This window comes from Anolis sagrei, chromosome 11 (genome assembly GCF_037176765.1).
Source record: "Anolis sagrei isolate rAnoSag1 chromosome 11, rAnoSag1.mat, whole genome shotgun sequence".
NCBI classification, from domain to species: domain Eukaryota; kingdom Metazoa; phylum Chordata; class Lepidosauria; order Squamata; family Dactyloidae; genus Anolis; species Anolis sagrei.
The window spans coordinates 22640457-22663719 of NC_090031.1; the positions used below are offsets into that span (position 1 = coordinate 22640457).

Below are 23263 nucleotides of genomic sequence, written 5' to 3' on the forward strand. Positions count from 1 at the left end.
GAGCCTGCCACTTTTGGACTCTTGCTTGCTGAGGTGTTCCAGCAGGTGTCTCTGTGGATCTTAGAAAACTATTTCTAGATTTAAGTCGTTGACGTGCTGGCTGATACCCAAACAGGGGATGAGCTGGAGATGTCTCTGTCTTGGTCATTTTACTATTGGCTGCTACTTCCCGGCGGATGTCAGGTGGTGCAATACCGGCTAAGCAGTGTAATTTCTCCAGTGGTTTAGGGCGCAGGCATCCCGTGATAATGCGGCATGTCTCATTAAGTGCCACATCCACTATTCTAGCGTGGTGAGATGTGTTCCATACTGGGTATGCATACTCAGCAGCAAAGTAGCATAGCGCAAGGGCGATGTCTTCACTGTGTCTGGTTGTGATCCCCAGGTTGTGCTAGTCAGCTTTCGTATGACATTGTTTTTAGCACCCACTTTTTGCTTGATATTCAGGGAGTGCTTCTTGTAGGTCAGAGCACGGTCCAGAGTGACTCCCAGGTATTTGGGTGTTTTGCAATGCTCCAGTGGGATTCCTTCCCAGGTGATCTTCAGAGCTCGGGATGCCTGTCTGTTCTTGAGATGAAAGGCACATGTCTGTGTTTTAGATGGATAAGGGATCAGCTGGTTTTCCCTCTAATAGGCAGTAAGAGCACCTAGAGCTTTGGAGAGCTTCTGTTCGACCATCTCAAAGCTCCCTGCTTGGGCAGTGATGGCATGATCATCAGCATAGATGAAGCTCTCTGTCCTTTCTGGCAGTGGCTGGTCATTTGTGTAAATGTTGAACATGGATGGAGCAAGCACGCTCCCCTGAGGCAGGCCGTTCTTGTTTTTGCCATCATGGAGGTTCAGTGTGCCGAGTTTGATCCAGATCCATCATCGGTGGTGGTCACAGTGTCTCTGGAGGTAAGTGAACTACAACTTCCAGAAATGAAGGACAGTTCCCCCCAAACCCCTCCAGTATTTTTTTGTTGGTCATGGGGGTGCTGTATGCCAAGTTAGATCCAGGGCCATTGTTGGTGCGGTCTGCAGTGTGTTTTGACTACAGGTGAACTATAAATCCCAGTACCTACAACGGCTATAAATCAAGGTGAAGGTCTCCCAAAATCTCTCCAGTATTTTTCTTTCGCATGAGAGTTCTGTGTGCCAAACGTGGTCCAGGTCCATTGTCAGTGAAGGGTCACAGTGCTCTGACTTCATGCAGGGTGAACTACAACTTCCATCATGTGGAGTCAATTCCCCAGACTCCTCCAATATGTTTAGCTGCTGATTAGTTCTGCTCCATTTGTTGTGCAAAGTAGAAATGAATAGGAAAGGGCTAAGGGAGAGGAAGTGGACTGGGTCATGCAAATTCCATGCTAATGGAGAGAGTAAGAAACATTGGGATGTCTGTGGTGGAGGAAACACATAGAATCTAGGATGAAACTGTCTCCGAATGATGGTGGGCAGTATGATGTTTAGGGAGGACATTGGCAGGGGTTGGGCTACATGTTCACGGTGCTTGCTATAACCTGAAATGTCATTGGAGGGAGGGCTTTTAGTGGCACTGTGGGCTACAGCTGTTTGTGGAAGGGGGAGCCTGTCTGTGGAATGACCGGAGTTTCGGGGTACGGTGTCATCTGTACGCAGATGATGTCCAACTCTGTCACTCCTTTCCACCTGCTACTAAGGAGGCTGTGCAGGTCCTGAACCGGTGCTTGGCCGCTGTGACAGTCTGGATGAGGGCGAACAAATTGAAACTGAATCCAGACAAGACAGAGGTCCTCCTGGTCAGTCGCAAGGCCGAACAGAGCATAGGGTTACAGCCTGTGTTGGATGGGGTCGCACTCCCCCTGAAGACGCAGGTTCGCAGCTTGGGTGTGACCCTGGATTCATCGCTGAGCCTGGAACCCCAGATTTCGGCGGTGACCAGGGGAGCATTTGCACAGCGCAAGTTTGTGCGCCAGCTGCGCCCGTACCTTGAGAAGTCTGACTTGGCCACGGTGGTCCACGCTCTGGTTACATCCCGTTTAGACTACTGCAACGCTCTCTACGTGGGGTTGCCTTTGAAGACGGCTCGGAAGCTTCAACTAGTCCAACGCTCGGCAGCCATGATTCTAACAGGAGCGGAGCGCAGGGAGCATACAACCCCCCTGTTGCGCCAACTCCACTGGCTACCGATTTGCTACCGGGCTCAATTCAAAGTGCTGGCGTTGGCCTTTAAAGCCCTAAACGGTTCCGGCCCAAGCTACCTATCCGACCGCATCTCGGCCTATGAACCCACCAGGACTTTGAGATCTTCCGGGGAGACCCTGCTCTTGATCCCGCCTGCCTCACAGGCATGGCTGGTGGGGACGAGAGATAGGGCTTTCTCGGTGGTGGCCCCGCGGCTGTGGAACGCCCTTCCCACGGATATCAGACCAGCTCCATCATTAATGGTATTCCGCAAAAAAGTGAAAACCTGGTTGTTTGAGCAGGCGTTCGAATAGTCAGTGCAATGAATGTAATGAACATAGGAATGGAACAATGGATAATGGATCTGGATCATGTTTTTAGTGATGAGACGCTAGTGAATGGCTATTGTTGTTAATTGTATATTGTTAATTGTATATTTTTCTTTAATATGTATGATGTTAACTGTCTTTTATACCGTGTGTTGGTAGCATTGAATTTTTGCTGTTCTGTGAGTCGCCTAAGGGCTGAGAACAGCGGTATACAAATAAAGTAAATAAATAAATAAAATAAATCTTCAAGAAGTGTAAGTTGCAAAATATTTATTCACAATATGGACACCATAGCGCATTATGATACCCGGCATCAACACATAACTTATTTACAAACACTTTAGGCGCTGTACAAAAATAGAATGATCAACAAAAACTATATATAGACAAAATAGAATGATCAACAAAAACTATATACAGTCAAAAACAAATAAACCACAAGTTATGTCCTCATTTTTAACATCAATCGGTATCAGTGGGCTTCGTGTTCATTTGGACAGTCCTGTGGAAGAAGGATGGAGCACAAATTAAGACACTGTTTAAAATATGCAACAGGTTACAGATATAGACAAGCAATTTTCACACAATTTTTTTTTGTCAAGAGCAACTTGAGAAACTGCAAGTCGCTTCTGGTGTGATATAATTGGCCGTCTGCAAGGATGTCACAAAAATTTAATGTGCAGATTTGAGACATGTGAATTTAATATGATGTGTGGGAATGAATGGAAGAATGTATGGAGCGAATAATTTTGGAAACACCAGTAAAAGACCCAGGCCTGCAATGACTAACTACCTGCTTGCTGGACTGTAATTAAAAGTTGCTAATGAGAAACGAAAAGTAAGAATTATTATTATTATTATTATTATTATTATCTTTATTTATACCCCGCTAACATCTCCCGAAGGACTCGGTGCGGCTTACAAAAGGCCAAGGCCCTCAATAAAACAACAGCATAACAAATACAACAATAAAACTCATAAAGCAAAAAAAAAAAAAATTAAAGCAATAACAATAAACATTAAAACAATAACACCATGACGCATTTAAAACTAAGGCTGGGCCAAATGTAATGAATAAAATTTAAAAGTGCTGGACATGACAGGTGAAATGTATAGGTTTTAAGAGGTAGTGCTGTGTGCAGAATAGGAAGGACAAGAGACCTCTTCCAGAAAATTAGAAACATTGGAGGTAAATTTCAGGCAAAAATTGGTATGATAAGAAACAAAGATGGCAGGGACCTAACAGAAGCTGAAGAGATCAAGAGAAGGTGGCGAGATTATACAGAAGATCTGTATAGGAAGGATAACAATATCGAGGATAGCTTTGACGGTGTGGTGAATGAATTAGAACCAGACATCCTGAGGAGTGAGGTTGAATGGCCTTAAGAAGCATTGCTAACAACAAGGCAGCAGGAGACGACGGGATCCCAGCTGAACTGTTTAAAATCTTAAAAGATGATGCTGTCAAGGTGATGCATGCCATTTGCCAGCAAATATGGAAAACACAAGAATGGCCATCAGACTGGAAAAAATCAACTTACATCCCCATACCAAAAAAGGGAAATGCGAAAGACTGCTCATACTTCCGTACAGTGGCCCTTATTTCTCATGCCAGTAAGGTAATGCTCAAGATCCTGCAAGGAAGACTCCAGCAATACATGGAGCGAGAGTTGCCAGATGTTCAAGCTGGGTTTAGAAAAGGCAGAGGAACGAGAGACCAGATTGCCAATATCCGCTGGATGATGGAGAAAGGCAGGGAGTTTCAGAAAAACATCTACTTCTGCTTCATTGACTATTCTAAAGCCTTTGACTGTGTGGATCATAATAAACTGTGGCAAGTTCTTGGTGGGATGGGCATACCAAGTCACCTTGTCTCTCTCCTGAGGAATCTGTACAAGGACCAAGTAGCAACAGTCAGAACTGACCACGGAACAACAGACTGGTTCAAGATTGGGAAAGGCGTACGGCAAGGCTGCATCCTCTCACCCAACCTTTTTAACTTGTATGCAGAACACATCATGTGAGGATGTGCGGGGCTTGATGAATGCAAAGCTGGGGTGAAAATTGCTGGAAGAAACATTAACAACCTCAGATATGCAGATGACACCACTCTGATGGCCGAAAGCGAGGAGGAGCTGAGGAGCCTTCTAATCAAGGTGAAAGAAGAAAGCGCAAAAGCCGGGTTGCAGCTAAACGTCAAAAAAACCAAGATTATGGCAACAAGAATGATTGACAACTGGAAAATAGAGGGAGAAACCGTGGAGGCCGTGACAGACTTTGTATTTCTAGGCGCAAAGATGACTGCAGATGCAGACTGTAGCCAGGAAATCAGAAGACGCTTACTTCTTGGGAGGAGAGCAATGTCCAGTCTCGATAAAATAGTGAAGAGTAGAGACATCAGACTGGCAACAAAGATCCGCCTAGTCAAAGCCATGGTATTCCCTGTAGTAACCTACGGATGTGAGAGCTGGACCTTAGGGAAGGCTGAGCGAAGGAAGATCGATGCTTTTGAGCTGTGGTGCTGGAGGAAAGTTCTGAGAGTGCCTTGGACTGCGAGAAGATCCAACCAGTCCATCCTCCAGGAAATAAAGCCCGACTGCTCACTGGAGGGAAGGAGACTAGAGACAAAGTTGAAGTACTTTGGCCACATCATGAGGAGACAGGAAAGCCTGGAGAAGACAATTATGCTTGGGAAAGTGGAAGGCAAAAGGAAGAGGGGCCGACCAAGGGCAAGATGGATGGATGGCATCCTTGAAGTGACTGGACTGACCTTGAAGGAGCTGGGGGTGGTGACGGCTGACAGGGAGCTCTGGCGTGGGCTGGTCCACGAGGTCACGAAGAGTCGGAGACGACTGAACGAATGAACAACAACAAAGCTGTGTGCAGACAATCTTAAATCTCTAGTAAAGAATTGGGACAGTGATAACATAAATGAAATAGCAAAATAATGTGATGGTTGGGGGTCATCACAACATGAGGAAATGTATTAAGGGGCCGCAGCATTAGGAAGGTTGAGAAACACTGCTCTATGGTGAGGGATATAATTTTTACCCTATTATTTCCTCTAGTCTATTCCTTCCCTGACTGATTAAAGTAAGATTAGAAAATATGGAAGTATCTTGGCATTGGGAAAACAACAGGAAATATAGTTGATACCTCAAATTCAATGTTCCTCTTTGAGCCGTTCTAGAGGGGAAAACACACAGCAAAGGACATTTCGCTGGATCAGAATTACCTGTTTTGCCGGAACTTCGGTAACTTCACCCGTGTGGAGCTTTAAGTGTTGCACCGCGAGCTGTTCTTCTTCAGAAAGAGGTGAGGTCTGGAGGAAAGAAAGGAACAGGGCCATTTTATTTTGCTGTATTGTTGTTGTTGTTTTGTTGTTGTATTTGAGCTCGGCCTCTTGTAAGCCGCACTGAGTCCTCCGGGAGATGCTAGCGGGGTACAAATAAAGGATTATTATTATTATTATTATTATTATTATTATTATTATTATTTTCTTCCCTGCAAGCCCATGTCCTAAAGCAGTGTTTCTCAACTTGGGGGTCAGGACCCCTGGGTGGGTCGCGAGGGGGTGTCAGGGGGTCACCAAAGACAATTAGGAAACACAGTATTTTCTGTTGGTCATCGGGGTTCTGTGTGGGAACTTTGGCCCAGTTCAGAATGCTCTTTGATTGTAGGTGAACTATAAATCCCAGTAACTACAATTCCCAAATGTCAAGGTCTATCTTCCCCAAACCTCACCAGTGTCCACATTTGGGCATATTGAGTATTCATGCCAAGTTTGGTCCAGATGCATCAGTGCTCTCTGGATGTAGGTAAACTACAACTCCAAAACCCAAGGTCAATGCCCACCAAACCCTTCTAGTATTTTCTGTTGGTCAGGGGAGCTCTGTGTCCCAAGTTTGGTTCAATTCCATCATTGGTAGAGTTTAGAATGCTCTTTGATATTGTAGGTGAACTATAAATCCCAGGAACTACAACTCCCAAATGACAAGATCAATCCTCCCCTCAACCCCACCAGTATTCAAATTTGGGCGTATCGATTATTTGTGCCAAATAATGAAAATACATCCTGCATGTCAGATATTTACATTACAATTCATAACAGTATCAAAATTACAGTTGTGAAGTAGCAACGAAAATAAGTTATGGTTGGGGGTCACCACAACATGAGGACCTGTACTAAGGGGTCGCGGCATTAGGAAGGTTGAGAACCACTGTCCTAAAGAACCGCTACAATTTTTCTTTTCGTGTCAGGAGCAACTTGAGAAACTGCAAGTCGCTTCTGGTGTGAGAGAATTGCCGTCTGCAAGTATGCTACCTACGGGACACTTTGATGTGTTACCATCCTGTGATGCCCCAGCATGAGAAGTTGAAGCTGACAGACAGGGGCTCACCACGCTTCCCAGATTCGAACCGCTGACCTATCGGTCAGCAATCTTGCCAGCACAAGAGTTTAACCCATTGCGCCACCCGGGGCTCCTCTCTCACAAAACTTTAGGCTAGGAAAGCCATCCCTTATTAAATACTAGCTGTCCCCTGCCACGCGTTGCTGTGGCCCAGTCTTGTGAGCTGGAAAATAAAATAATGAGAAAGTGTTGGTTTCTAATATTTATTTATTTATTTACGACATTTATATGCCGCCCTTCTCACCCCGAAGGGGACTCAGAGCGGCTTACAAGGTATATATACATAGAATAAATTATTATCATAGTACAATATCAGTTTTAAATATTGCTATATTGCACTATATCAATTATACTGTAATATTATTAGTAATATTACATGTAATATAAATATATAGTTATAATATCATATTATTATTACTAGTATTATATTGCATTACATTACAATATTACAAATATTATATGTATATACAATATATTATATATTATATTATAACATATTATTAGAATAGCATATAGAATATATGTAATGTAATGTCTTGATGCTTGTGGGTTAAAAGTATTTCTTGCTGTTTCTTTGTCAGTGTTTACATGGAGATTGTATGGTTTGCCTACTCTGGAACATATCATTGTCCTTCTTTAGGGGTCCCTTTCAAATCTATGATACTATATCTCTCTGTGTGTGAATCACCGGGATTGTGAGAGTCAGCTGCATTAAAGATCACTCTGACCAAAAGGTCATGAGTTCGAAGCCAGCCCGGGTTGGAGTGGGTTTCCAACCAATTGTGTGTAGCCTGTTGTCGACCTTTGCAACCCAAAAGACAGTTGCATCTGTCAAGTAGGAAAATTAGGTACCACATTAAAGTGTGGGGAGGCTAAATTAACTAATTTATGAGGCCATAAAGAACACTCCAGCAGAGCACTCCAGCGGGGAAGCATGCGGGGAATGCGGAAGTGCTTCATCAGTGTCGCAGATGGACGATGAAAGCGACAGCTCCCCTGGCGGCCAGAAAAAGTTAAATAGCCTCTGTGTATGTCTGTATATGTTGTATGTCAAAATTGGCATTGAATGTTTGCCATATATGTGTACACTGTAATCCGCCCTGAGTCCCCTGCGGGGTGAGAAGGGCGGAATATAGAGAAGTGCAAGGAGAAGTAAGAAAGAAAAAGAATAAGAAAGAAATTAAAGGACATAAGCAGGACATTAGAATACAGGAGAAGAAAAAGAAAAAAGAAAAGAAAAGAGAAGAGAGTGAAGGAAGAAAAAGAATTAGAATTAAAAGTACTTGGGAGGGAGAATTTATATTTGCCCACACTAATACCCACAATTAAGGACAAGTTGGTCAAGCAAGGGTTAACACGACAACATAGAACTGACCTTGAGGACGCCACCTCGAACAAGGGCTGATAAAGCAGCCCACGCGAGCTACATACCAGGAAGCAGAGGGAAACAGAGGGAAGACGCAACGCGGCACGTCACCACGCTGCGTAACTACGCAAGAAAGAAAATAAGGAAGTAAGCTCGCGAGAGAAAGCCCGAGAGAGCCCGAGACTGTGAATGAAGATAACGCGAGAAAAAACGTGAAGTGACCGAGGTGTGGCGGAAATAGAGCGGAAGAAGGGCAAATAAGGCGAAACAAAGTAAAAACTCTATAAGAAATTAGAAAACAACGTGAGAGAAGACGAAATAGAAGAGAGCAGAGGAAGGAAAGTGGAATAAAAAGCAGATTGGTGAAACGGTGGACAAGAAAGTAAACGAAGGTAACTGACAAGCGGAGAAGAAACAGACGCAATAAGAAAGGAGCAGAGGAACAGAGGGAAAAGGGTAAGGAAAAAACTATCAAATAAATAAATAAACAACCCCCCCCCCAAATTGAAATACTGAAATCTAAAGACAGAGAGAGACTGAGTAAAAGAGGGGGAAGAGAAGAACTGATAGTAGCAATTAGAAAACTTGAACTTCCCCCACCCTCTCTCTCCTCTCCCTCCCCCCTAACGACTCATTTCTACCCTCTCAGTTATCTCCCTAGAGCCTCAAAAGGGAAAGATAGCAAATATAAAAACAGGACAAGATAAAAGACAAGAGGAATATAAAGACAGTGACGAAGGGAGAGATGACCACGCCAAAAGGCAAAGGAGAAAACTTGAAGGAAATGAAAGGAACAGCTAGGAAAAACTCCCTATCTGAGGATGCTCCTCCAAAAGAGATGAACATAAAAGAGATGATGAAAAAAATACTAGCAGAAATACAAACGATGCAAGATAAACAAGACAAAATGCAGGAAAAACAGAACGCTTATCAAAGTATAGCACAGGAACAGATGGCTAGCCTGAAAGAAGAACTGGGAGTGATGAAAGGAAACATAGCCTCTATACAAAGAGAACTAAAGGATCTTAAGAAGGAAAAGCAGGAGCTAAAGAAAGAACAAGGGGAAATATCAGTGAAAATGAAAACCTTTGACCTGAAAAGTCATCGGATAGAAGAAAGACAAGAAGCTATAGAAGCGAAGACCCTGGAATATCAACTCAGGCTAAGAAATATAGAGGAAGAAGCCAAAGAGAACATACAAGAGAAAGTAACGGAAATCTTATCAGAAATGCTGAATTGGACGGACCAAGAAGTCATAAACCATACGGACAGAATATACCGGGTGAATACTATATATGCAAAAAAGAATAAAACAGCAAGAGACGTGATCGTGAATTTCACGAAAAAAACGGTCAGAGACGAAGTGCTGAAAATAAATAGCAACAAGAATGTGTTCTACAAAGGAAAGAAAGTGGCGATACTGAGAGAATACCCGAAAGCAACACTGAACAAAAGAAGGAAGTATAATTTCCTTACCGAGGAACTAAAGAAACAAGACATAAGATATCGCTGGGAGAAAGGAGATGGTCTCATGGCTACTTACAGAGAGCAACGTTACTGGATCTTGAATGAAGAATGTGCAAGAGATTTCTACGACAAAATAAAAAGAGAGGCTGGAAAAAGAAGAGATAAGCACGAAAGAGAGAGAGAAAGGAAGAAAAAGCCAGGAAGATACTCCCCTGAGAGGCAAAACGGACAAGATAGGCAGAAAGAACAATCAGAATGGTCATTAAGAATACCAGCGAATGAAATTCTAAAAGAGGAAAGATCAAGAAAGAAGGAGGAAGCAAATGAAGAAGAAGAAGTGAGACAGGAGGAAGAGGACGAGAGATACGGAGAATCGGAGGAGGAGGAAGAGGAGCAGGAGGAAGAGACGCAAAAAGAAGAATGTATGGAGAATTAAAACTTTACTCTCAGAATATTAATGGGATTAACTCACCGAATAAAAGAAATAAAATATTTAATAGATTAATAAAGCAAAAGTTTCACGTTATTGCCCTACAAGAAACGCACATAACACAAAAACATGTAGCACACCTTAATAACAAAAAACTGGGAAGAATCTTTTACGCCTCAGCAAGTGAAAAAAAAAGAGGGGTCGTTACATACATAGACGCAAACATACCGGCAACCCTAGCATTTAAAGATGAGGAGGGAAGATTTGTAGGGGTCACCATCACAATTCAAGGGAAAAAACTATTACTATGCAATATCTATGCCCCAAATGATTCTAAAACAACATTTGCGGAAAAAGTAAAAAGACAAATAGACTCCCAAACATTTGATCAATTAGTAATTTTAGGGGATTTCAACGGTGTAATAAACAATAAAGTAGATAGAAGCAAAGAACAAAAACAGAAGGGGAAAGGAACACCGAACTGTGGAAACCTACCAAAGTCAATCCTAAATTGGATACAAGAATACAGACTACAAGATATTTGGAGATTGAAACATGAAAAGGAATTAGACTACACCTTCTACTCGAACCGCTACAGAAGCTGGTCAAGAATAGACATGATATGGATAACAAATTCCCTAACACTGAAAGTCAAGGAAATAAGCATATTACCAAGAATAGACTCAGACCACTCCCCATTAGTGATGAAATTACATCTATCTGAAATGACTAGAAGATGGAGATTAGACGAAAACCTACTGAAAAGAGAAGAGGACATAGAAAATAACAGAAAAAAGCTCAAGGAATTCTTTGACATAAACGATAAGGAAGGAACACACCTCTATACAGTGTGGGAAGCCAGCAAAGCTGTAATGCGAGGCAACTTCATTCAACAGAAAGCCAGAAAGAATAAAGCAAGAAGACAAAAATGGGAAGCAATCATGGAAGAAATTAAACAAGAAGAGAAAAATTTAAAAAAAGACCCCCGGGACAAGAAGAGTACGGATAAACTAAAACTACTACATAAACAAAGAGAGCTACTAGAACTAGAGGAGAGAGCAAAAGAGCTGAAGTTTCTAAAACAAAACCATTTTATGAACGCTAATAAGCCAGGGAAATGGCTAGCGAAGAAGCTAAGAGGGAAAAGAGAAGCAACATTCGTAACAAAACTAAAAGATAAAGACAAAATATATACAAAAGAAGAGGAAATAAAAAGACAATTTATGAAATATTATAAAAACCTATATAAAAGAGATGAGATAAACAATGAAAAAATGTCAGAATACTTAGGAAATAGGAAAATTGGAAGAATCTCAGAAGAGGAAAGAGAAGACCTGAATAAAGAGTTCTCTGATATAGAAATAAAAGAGGCAATCAAGAATCAGAAAACAGACAAGGCACCCGGCCCGGACGGATTCACCGCAATCTATTATAGGACCTTCCAAGAAGAATTAATACCATACTTAAAAAGAATTATGAATATGATTAGAGAAACTAAAACTATACCAAATACATGGACACAGGCAAATATAACGGTGATACATAAAGAAAACTCCGATCCCGAAAATTTGAAAAATTACAGACCCATTTCACTCCTAAATCAGGACTATAAAATATTTAGCTATATAATTGCAGAGAGATTAAAAAAATTACTTTCAAAAAGAATCCAAGAAGAACAATCTGGTTTCCTCCCTAATAGACAACAGAAGGATAATGTCAGAACAATAATAGACCTGATCGAATACTACGAGATTAATAGCCAGAGAAAAGTAATGCTTCTAGCACTTGATGCGGAGAAAGCATTCGACAGGGTAAATTGGGAATTCTTCAAAGCGATTATGAGGGAAATGGACATTGGATACTACTTTCAAAATATGATAAATGCAATTTATGAGAAACAAGAGGCAAAAATCTGCGTTAATGGGCAAGAAACGGAGAATATCGTAATAGAGAAGGGTACGAGGCAAGGCTGCCCCTTATCGCCCCTGATATTTATTATGACCATAGAGATACTACTCGACAAAATCAGGGAAGAGAAAGAATTAGAGGGTGCAAAAATTCAAGGTTTGGAATTTAAAGTAAGGGCGTATGCCGATGACGTTATATGCGTAATAGAAGAGCCGGAAAGAAAACTGGGAAAATGGATACAAACAATAAATGAATTCGGTGAGGTGGCGGGCTTCAAATTAAACCTGGATAAAACAAAAGCCTTAACGAAGAATATTGCACAGAAAGAAAAAGAGAGATTAGGGGAAAAATGGAACATCCAGATTGTAACTAAATTGAAATACTTAGGCATAATAATGACAGCTAAAAATATACAATTAATTCAGAACAATTATATAGAAGGGTGGAAAAAAATGAAAAAAGAAATAGAGAGTTGGAAAAACCTAAATCTATCTCTAATGGGAAGAATTGCCTGTGTTAAGATGAAAATATTGCCTAAAATTATTTTCCTCTTCCAAAATTTACCAATAATCAGGAACCAAAAACTACTAAAAGAATGGAATAAGGATATAATGAAATATATTTGGCAAGGGAAAAAAGCAAGAATTAATCTTAAAAATATGACCGAAGATACAAAGAGAGGCGGTTTTGCTGTACCGGACCTAAGAGCTTACTTCGAAGCCTGTGCGCTGATGTGGGTCAAGGATTGGGTGGAACTAAAGAAGAAAAAACTACTCATATTAGAGGGAGTTGAACTAAGAACTGGTTGGCACCATTACCTATGGTATGGGGACCCCAAGAAAGAAAAGAAATTCGGTAACCATTTAATTAGATCCACAATCATAAAAACCTGGCAGAAATACAGAGCTAAAATTTGTGAAAAAACTCCATTATGGCTCTCTCCTCTAGAAGCTACCCAAAGACGAGAGATGGGCTGGAATAATTGGCCAAAGTACAAAGATATATTAAAAAAAGAGATGGGTGAAAGAGTAATAAAAACACAAGAAGAAATGAATCGGATAAACAAAAATATATCGTGGTTCCAATATATTCAAATAACTGAATGCTACAAAAAGGACTATGAACAAGGATTCCAAGAACAAGACACCTTCTGGGACAAGATCTTAAACTCAAACAGGAAGATAATAACCAAGTTGTATAAGAAATTATTGGAATGGAGTTCAGAGAAGGAGGGAGAGAAGAAATATATGAAAAGATGGAACGAAAACTTTGGCAGACCTATTAAAAAAGAGGATTGGGAAAAGATCTGGAGAACAAAAATCAGATATACTTACGCAATAGACCTAAAAGAAAATTGGTTAAAAGTAGCCCACAGATGGTACATGACCCCCAAAAAATTAAATAAATCGTACAAAAATGTAAACCCTAAATGCTGGAAGTGCGGGAGAGTGGAGGGCTCATACTATCATATGTGGTGGGAGTGCCCAAAAGCAAGACGATACTGGAAAAGAATCCACAAAACAATACAGGAAATTTTAAATGTGAAATTACAATTTAAACCAGAAATTCTCCTGCTAGGAATACTAGACTCAAAAATGGAAAAAAACTTAGACAAATTGCTCTTCTTAATGACAACGGCGGCAAGAATATGCTATGCGAAATTATGGAAGAAAGAAGAAACTCCTGAAACTAAGGATTGGATTGAGAAAGTCCTAGATATCAAAAACATGGACAGGTTAACATATTTGATCACCAAAAGTAAAGGAACCCCTATAAAAGAAACTGATTGGACTAAAGTGATAAATTATACTGACCATTTGTTTGATAGCGCAGCTCAGTGAACAGAAGAGAAAACTATAAAGAAGATAAGAGTGAAAGAAGGAAAAGGAATCCCCCACTTGGAAGATACGAAGGAAGTCAACGAGTGAGACTCTGACCATCTGTCTCCAACACTTTCTTACTTAGTTACACTTTTTCTTACTTTTCCTTCTTTACCCCCCCGCCCTTACTCTCTTTGACCCCTTATCTTTCCCCTCCCCTCCCTCCCTGTCTTCCCCCTCACACCCACCCATCTTAATCCTCACTACCCCCATCCCCACCCTACATCTAGCCTCTTCTTTCAATAAGTTTTTTTGTAACATGATGGAAACCCTTAATAAAAATTATTTAGAAAAAAAAAAGAAGGGCGGAATATAAAACCTTTAAATAAATAATAAGCAAATAATATATATCTATCTATATTTATGGCTGGATGGCTCTTTGATTTAAGTTTTCTTGCCCTGAAGAGAGTTGGACTGGATGGCCTTAAGTCAGTGTTTCTCAACCATCCTAGTGCCGCGACCCCTTAATACAGATCCTCATGTTGTGGTGACCCCTGGGCATAAAATTATTTTTGTTGTTACTTCATAACTCTCATTTTCCTACTATTATTAATCATAATGTAAATATCAAATATCCAGGATGTATTTTCATTCACTCCACCAAATTTTGCACAAATACCCGATACGCCCAAATTGGAATACTGGTGGGGTTTGGGTGTGTGTGTGTGTGATTTTTGTCATTTGGGAGTTATAGTTGCTGGGATTTATAGTTCACCTACAATCAAAGAACATTCTGAACTCCACCAATGATCGAATTGAACCATACTTGGCACACAGAATTCCCATGACCAACAGAAAATACTGAAAGGATTTGGTGGGCATTGACTTTAAGTTTGGGAGTTGTAGTTCACCTCCAGAGAGCACTGTGGACTCAAACAGTGACGGATCAAGACCAAACTTGGCACCAATACTCAATATGCCCAAATGTGAACACTGGTGGAATTTGGGGAAAATAGACGTTGACATTTGGGAGTTGTAGTTGCTGGGATTTATAGTTCATCTACAATCAAAGAACATTCTGAACCCCACCAATGATAGAATTGAGCCAAACTTCCTACACAGAACCCCCATGAGCAACAGAAAATACTGTATTTTCTGATTGTCTTTGGCGACCCCTCTGACAACCCCTCGTGGCCCCCACAGGGGTCCCGACCCCCAGGTTGAGAAACACTGCATAGAGGTTCTGTGTGGGAAGTTTGACCCAATTCTCTCGTTCGTGAGATTCAGTATGCTCTTCCATTGTAGGTGAACTATAAATCCCAGCAACGACACCTCCCAAATGTCAAGGTCTAGTTCCCCCAAACTCCATTTGTGTTCATATTTCGGCATATGGAATATTCATGCCAAGTTTGGTCCAGATCCATCATTGTTTGAGCCCACAGTAATCTCTGGATGTAGGTGAACTACAACTCCCAAACTAAAGGTCAATGCCCACCAAACCTTCTAGTGTTTTCTGTTGGTCATGGGAGTCCTGTGTGCCATGTTTGGTTCAATTCCATCACTGGTTCAGAATGCTCTTTGATTGTAGGTGAACTATAAATCCCAGCAACTACAACTCGCAAATGATAAAATTATTTTTTTTTAGTGATGGTTACTCCTTGGGTTAGTAGGTGCCTGGTGGCCAAATTTGGTGGCAATTTGTCCAGTGGTTTTTGAGTTATGTTAATTCCACAAACGGACATTACAGTTTTTATAGATATAGATGGGAATGTTGCTTTCAGGACAGTTACCTACTTTTAGATGGAATATTGATTAAGTATAGGCCTAAGAAACGGATGCACATTCACCGAGACTTACATGAGCAAGTCAAGCTCACAGCATTACCTCCATGCTGGCGTGATGCTGTATTTCCTGAACCAGCTTCATTGTCTTGGCAAGGGTGGCGCGCATCGAGCGCATGGACTCTTGCTTCTCGATGGAAATTTTTTGGAGCCGATCACACACGGTTTTGTAACGAGATTTCACCAACGAAAGTTGCTGAATAAGGACCAATGGGTTTTCCTGTAACGGAATCGAGGGGAAAAATGCTTATCGTGATGTTCCCTAAGCTAGCCAGACAGGAAAGAAAAGCCCAGCTGTGCCCAATTGACACATATGAGGGTTGAATGAAAAGTAATGCTTCCACTTTCATAACTCCTCAACAGATGGCAGTACTGGTATGTGGCAGGTACTGGCTTGTTCAATAGACTCTCCTCTACAGTTCCATTTCGGCGGGAAGCCTTAGAATTGAACAGTTGTGTTGTTAAACTGCAAAATATGGAACCCTGTGCAGACGGCCGGTCAATTATTAATTTATTATTTATTTATTTAGAGTTTTTATAACCCGGTCTTCTCAACCTCCGGAGAGGGACTCAGGCCGGCTAACAACAGAGGATTCAGTACAATAAGATAAAGCAAATATACAAAATAAGCAACGGCAACCATTCATCAACTGGGAGGTAAAAACCCGCAAAACAGCAAGTTTGCGAAAAGCGAACCGCAAAGTAGTAAGGGTGTAAATCCCATTTTCCTTGTTTCCAACAGACCTGACAACCTCTGAGGATGCCTGCCGTATATGTGGGCAAAATATCCGGAGAGAATGCTTCTGGAACATTTATTTTTTTATTATTTACAACATTTATATGCCGCCCTTCTCACCCCGAAGGGGACTCAGAGCGGCTTACAAGATATACTGTATATACTCGAGTATAAGTCGACCCGAATATAAGCCGAAGCACCTAATTTTATCACAAAAACTGGGGAAATGTATTGACTCGAGTATAAGTCAAGTGTGGGAAATGCATTCATTATGAGTCAATTTCAAAATAAAAATAGATATCAATAAAATTAACGGAGGCATCAATAGGCTAAATATTTCTGAATATTTATAAAAAACTGTAATTTACGATAAGACTGTACAACTCTTATTAAACCATTATTCTAATCTCCTTCAATGTAAATGTACTTATTATTAATAAAAATAATAGAGTAAAATAATGAAAATGCAATAAAAACAGTAATAATAGAGTGAAATAATAAATGTAGTAATAATAGGGTAAAATACTGTAAACTTAATAATAATAGATTAAAATAATAAATGTAATAATAATAATAATAATAATAATAATAAGGGGGGTTTTTTTGGTCGTGTCAGGAGCGACTTGAGAAACTGCAAGTCGCTTCTGGTGTGAGAGAATAGGCCGTCTGCAAGGACGTTGCCCAGGGGACGCCCAGATGATTTGATGTTTTTATCATCCTTGTGGGAGGCTTCTCTCATGTCCCCGCATGAGGAGCTGGAGCTGATAGAGGGAGCTCATCCACCTCTCCCCGGATTCGAACCTGCGACCTGTCGGTCTTCAGTCCTGCCGGCTCAGGGGTTTAACCCACTGCACCACCGGGTAAAGTAAAATACTGTAAATGTAATAATAATAGAGCAAAATAATGTAAATAGAGTAAAATAATAAATGTAATAAAATAATACTAATAACAGAGTAAAAGAATAAATAACCTTGACTCGAGTATAAGCCGAGGGGAGCCTTTTCAGCCTAAAAAAGGGGCTGAAAAACTAGGCTTATACTCGAGTATATACAGTATATACACACAATATATTATATTATTAGCATAGTTCTCTGACCTACAAGAAGCACTGCCTGAACATCAAACAAAAAGTGGGTGCTAGAAACAACATCATATGAAAGCTGACTGGCACAACCTGGGGATCACAACCAGATACAGTGAAGACATCTGCCCTTGCGCTATGCTACTCTGCTGCTGAGTACGCATGCCCAGTGTGGAACACATCTCACCACGCTAAAACAGTAGCTCTGGCTCTTAATGAGACATGCCGCATTATCACGGGGTGTCTGCGCCCTACACCACTGGAGAAATTACACTGCTTAGCCGGCATTGCACCACCTGACACCCGCCGCGAAATAGCAGCCAATAGTGAAAGGACCAAGGCAGAGACATCTCCAGCTCATCCCGTTTGGGTATCAGCCAGCACGTCAACGACTTAAATCTAGAAATAGTTTTCTTAGATCTACAGAGACACTCGCTGGAACACTTCAGCAAGCGAGAGTCTAAAAGTGGCAGGCTCAAACCCAGCACCTCAATCCGTGGGTGATACCCCCTGGGCACACAGAAGACTGGGCGACTTGGAAGGCGCTGAACAGACTGTGCTCTGGCACCACGAGATGCAGAGCCAACCTTCAGAAATGGGGCTACAGGGTGGAATCCTCGATATGCGAGTGTGGAGAGGAGCAAACCACTGACCACCTGCTGCAATGCAACCTGAGCCCTGCCACATGCACAATGGAGGACCTTCTTGCAGCAACACCAGAGGCACTCCAAGTGGCCAGATACTGGTCAAAGGACATTTAATCAACTACCAAACTCACAATTTTCGTATTTTGTCTGGTTTTTTTGCTTTGTTCTGTTAGAAATGTAATATAAGATGTTTTGATAAGATGTTTTTCTGATAATGATGAATTGTGGATTATTTTACACTATGTTTTGTAATTTGCTCTTGTTTTTCCATGTTGTACACTGCAATGAGTCGCCCTTGGGCTGAGAATTGCGGTATATAAGCGTGGTAAATAAATAATAAATAAATATAATCGACTGGTTGCACTGACACGATAAATAAAAATAAATAAATAAATAATGCCACTATATTGTAATATAATTAGTAATATTACATGTAATATAAATATATGATTATAATATCATATAATTATAATAACATGGTCAGAAAGCCCGGAAAACTCACAGCAACCCAATAATGGCAATGATTTTAGCCAGAGTCTCACACTTTAAAATGAGAACACTACCTCTTGAGAAAGTCCATCCGGGAGTCCTTTGCTCACTTCAAACTCCAACTTGGCCTGGATGTAATTGAGATCAGATTCTGCATTCAGGAACTAAAAGGCACAAAATAAAGCATTACAGTTCACATCATGCATCGTATTACCCAACCAAGATGAAGGAATTAACTTCTTCAGGCAGTTTTATGACTTGAGTTGTCATATAATAGAGAAAGCAATAAACCTTGCAGTTGTTTAAAAAATTACGCCCTGCATTGTTTCAGCACTGATTAATGTTATCAGCAAAAGCATGCAACATCAATGCTCCAATCCATTTGGAAAGATGGGGAAAAGCCAACCAAAATTCCGAGACCCACGCTGTTGGTTCTGCTTGCAAGTGCTTTGACAATACTATTGCACTGCTAGTTGGGAAGTACAGTAGTGCAATGAAGTCAGAGCCCTTGTCAGCAGCAGGAAATAAGTCTTGGGGGGAAAGCAAGGATTTAGTATCTCTATTTGCATTTTCTTAAAAAATAAACTTCACCAGACTATCATCTCTGAGTTCTTTCTCCCACCCTGGACATTATTCCACAGATATATAAACCCCACTTGCTTAGTTTCCAACAGACCTCGCAACTTCTGAGGATGCCTGCCATAGATGTGGGTGAAATGTCAGGAGAGAATGCTTCTTGAACATGACCAGTCAGCTTGGAAAAGTCACAGCAATCTAGTGATTCCAGCCATGAAAGCCTTTGAAAACACACTAAGAATTATTATTTATGTATTTACTGCATTTAAGGTATATTTTCTCATCCATGGGAGGACACTGTTAACAGCAAGATCCTCCACAAAATTGCCAAGGTAGTAATAATGTCAACTTACTAGGTTCTTGTGGGTTTTTTCGGGCTATAGAGCCATGTTCTAGAGGCATTTCTCCTGACGTTTCGCCTGCATCTATGGCAAGCATCCTCAGAGGTAGTGGACTCACTACCTCTGAGGATGCTTGCCATAGATGCAGAACATGGCTCTATAGCCCAAAAAAACCCACAAGAACCTAGTGATTCCAGCCATGAAAGCCTTCGACAATGTCAACTTAGTTCTGGGGGCATGCGCACACACGCATAGGGGATTCGAGAGGCACATTCCTGTGCATGGGACTTGTAAACAGTCACCCAACCTACCTCCAGGTCATCAGGTTGGAATGTTTTGACCAAGCGAGAGAGATATCTGGCTCTTATCTCCCAGGCTGATGGGCCTCCAGAGTTATGCTGGTATGCACAGCCTACTAATAAAATTTGCGCGGTCTCATTTGCAAGGCCACCGTAATACATGCTCCAATGTTCCTGCACATAGATCGGTTTAACAATTTCGGAGAAAAGACGCCCTCACCGTCTGCGAATCGGAGTAGAGATCGCATACTCCCAAAGTTGGATTTCAGTCGACTGAGCATTGCTGGCCAATGCCCTTTTAACATTGCACTGCTTTTTGCGCATGTTCACTAGTAGTACAACATAAAAAGGGCAGTGGACAGACACCTAGTACCATCCAGAAGGAAGCAGGACACTTTAGGGAGCAAATACCATATATAATCAAGTATTAGCCGACCCGAATATAAGCAGAGGCACCTATTTTTACCAGAAAGAACGAGGAAAATGTATTGACTCAGGTGTAAGCCTGACTCCGGCCCTGTTTACCTCTCCGAACGTATTCTCCCCTATAAATCATCAAGATTATTAAGATCGTCTGGAGAGGCCCTGCTCTCGGTCCCACCGGCCTCACAAGCGCGTCTGGTGGGGATGAGGGACAGGGCCTTCTCGGTGGTGGCCCCGCGACTCTGGAACTCTCTCCCACTGGAGATCAGAACCGTCCCTTCTATCCTGACATTTAGGAAACAGGTGAAGACGTGGTTATGGAGACAGGCATTTGATGAGTGAGCCAACACCCTGAGATATGGATGGAAGATGATGTATAATTGATTTTAGTATGACAACTGACCATTGTAGTTTTGAATATATTTGTTGTTTTAATGTGTTATTGTAATATGAATTATGTTGTTTTACTGATTGTATGTGATTTTATGGTTGGAAACCGGTCTGAGTCCCTCAAAAGAGGTGAGAAGGTCAGTATATAAAACTTTTAAATAAATAAATAAATAAGCCGAGGGTGGGAAATGCAGGAGCTACTGGTCAATTTCAAAATCAAAATAGATACCAATAAAATGACATGAATTGAGGCATCAGTATTATTTTATTTATTTATTTGCAACATTTATATGCCGCCCTTCTCACCCCGAAGGGGACTCAGAGTGGGTTACAAGTAAAAAGTAAATACAATATATTATATTATTACCATAGCACAATATTATTATATATTACATTGTACTATAACATTATACAGTAATTTTATTAGTAATAATACCCTTCCAGTATTTTCTGTTGGTCATGGGAGAACTGTGTGCCAAATTTGGTTCAATTCCATCATTGGTGAGGTTCAGAATGCTCTTAGATTGTAGGTGAACTATAAATCCCAGCAACTACAACTCCCAAATGACAAAATCAGTTTTTTTGAGTGAAGGACATACATTGGACTGTTAGGTGTCTTGTGTCCAAATTTGGTGTCAATTCCCCACAGTGGTTTTTGAGTTATTATATATAATAATCCCACAAACTAATATTACATTTTTATTTATACAGATATATTGTTTATTAAGGATATATTTGCTAAACATATAAACTATATTATATCATATTATATATAATATAATATATATAATATATATAATAATCCCACAAACTAATATTACATTTTATTTATACAGATATATTGTTTAATAAGTATATTATATTTGCTAAATATATAAACTATAATATATATTATATTATATATAATATAATATATATAATATATATAATAATATAATATATTATATATTATATTAGTTAAAGATACATTATTCCCACAAACTAATATTACAGATATACAGATATATTGTTTATTAAGGATATTATATTTGCTAAATATATAAACTATAATATAATATATATAATATATAATAATAATAATATATAATATTAGTTAAAGATACATTATTCCCACAAACTAATATTACAGATATACAGATATATTGTTTATTAAGGATATTATATTTGCTATAAATAAAAATGTAATATTAGTTTGTGGGATTCACATAACTCAAACACACACACACATATATAATGTATCTTTAACTAATATAATATATAATATATTATTATTATACAATATTATAATATATATTATATTATATATAATACATTATAGTTTATATATTTAGCAAATATAATATCCTTAATAAACAATATATCTGAATATCTGTAATATTAGTTTGTGGGAATAGTGTATCTTTAACTAATATTATATATTATTATTATATTATTATATATATTATATTATATATAATATAGATTATATATTTAGCAAATATAATATCCTTTGTATTAGTTTGTATTCCCACAAACTAATATTACATTTTTATTTATACAGAGATATTGTTTATTAAGGATATTATATTTGCTAAATATATTAACTATAATATATATATTATATATATATATTCCTTATAGTTAATATATTTAGCAAATATAATTATATATATATATAATATTATTTAATATAATTAAATATAATTATATATATATAATATAATAATAATATATAATATATTATATTAGTTTAAGATACATTATATGTATGTGTGTGTGTGTGTTCAAAAGAAAAGGGAGCATTAGAAGTGGGCTTACTAAACCAAGCCCCGCCCCTCCCCTTGGCCCCGCCCCCTTTCCAGGGTTCCAAAGAATGGGCTAGTCCACAAGCCCCGCCCCCAACGCTAAGCCCCGCCCCTGGAGCCAGCCTGAAGAAAGGAATGGACCCAACCACCACACGCCCCCTTTTGGGTTCTCAACCTCCCTGCAAAGTAATGGTATCGCCCGCCTTCTCCATTCCCCCCAACCTGAGAGAAATGGACGAGCCCACTTTGAGGGGGGGAAAAGGGGGAACCCTTTCTCCCGGCCTTTGGACGTTTCCGCCGCTTCCTTTCCCTCCCTGGCGCCCTTCCCGGCCGCGGCTCCTTCCCCGAGAGGCCCCGCCACGGCCCGGAGACTCACCAGGGTCTCCAGCTTCGAAACCGTCGCCTCCATGTTGAATAGTTGAAATTCCTCAGGCGGTGGCGCTTCTCCCCTCCCCGGCGCAGACCCACCCTTTTTATGCCATGGACAAAAAGACGCCGGCTCCTATTGGTCCGTTATCACCAACCCCGTCCTCTGATTGGCTCCGCTCAAAACGCGATTGGGGAATGAAACAGCAACGTCTATTGGACGACACACAGCTTATGCGTCCTCTGATAGGCCGCTTCAGCACGGAGGCAGGACTTTCTTCTTCTTCTGAAAAAGCGGCTGCTTTTTTTTATGAATTGAAGGCGGGTCTTTGCCTGCCAGTCACTCAATCCTCGTATCCTATTGGTTCTTTTACTTCCATCTTTCAAATCTAACTGGCTAAGGAAAGGGGATG

The 23263-nt window shown here is 40.3% G+C and overlaps 1 protein-coding gene across 1 annotated transcript; it reads right to left on the minus strand.

The window, feature by feature from the left end:
- Window positions 1–2729: 2729 nt before the first annotated feature.
- Window positions 2730–22967, minus strand: SKA2 (spindle and kinetochore associated complex subunit 2). Its single transcript, XM_060757040.2, has 5 exons — window positions 22861–22967; window positions 18746–18835; window positions 15762–15938; window positions 5710–5796; window positions 2730–2976 (listed from the first exon to the last, which is right to left on the minus strand). Exons 1-5 carry the CDS (start codon window positions 22891–22893, stop codon window positions 2947–2949), a joined length of 417 nt encoding a protein of 138 aa, XP_060613023.2. The 5' UTR covers window positions 22894–22967; the 3' UTR covers window positions 2730–2946.
- Between the last annotated feature and the right edge of the window lie 296 nt (window positions 22968–23263).

Bases quoted from the DNA above. Each gene is read 5' to 3' on its own strand.
- SKA2 (XM_060757040.2), bottom strand. From the start codon at position 22,893: ATGGAGGCGACGGTTTCGAAGCTGGAGACCCTG. The intron at 15,939-18,745 runs GTAGTGTTCTCA...ATTCCGTTACAG, and splicing joins CGGATGGACTTTCTCAAGAG to GAAAACCCATTGGTCCTTAT. The intron at 5,797-15,761 runs GTAATGCTGTGA...TCTTTCCTCCAG, and splicing joins AGCATCACGCCAGCATGGAG to ACCTCACCTCTTTCTGAAGA.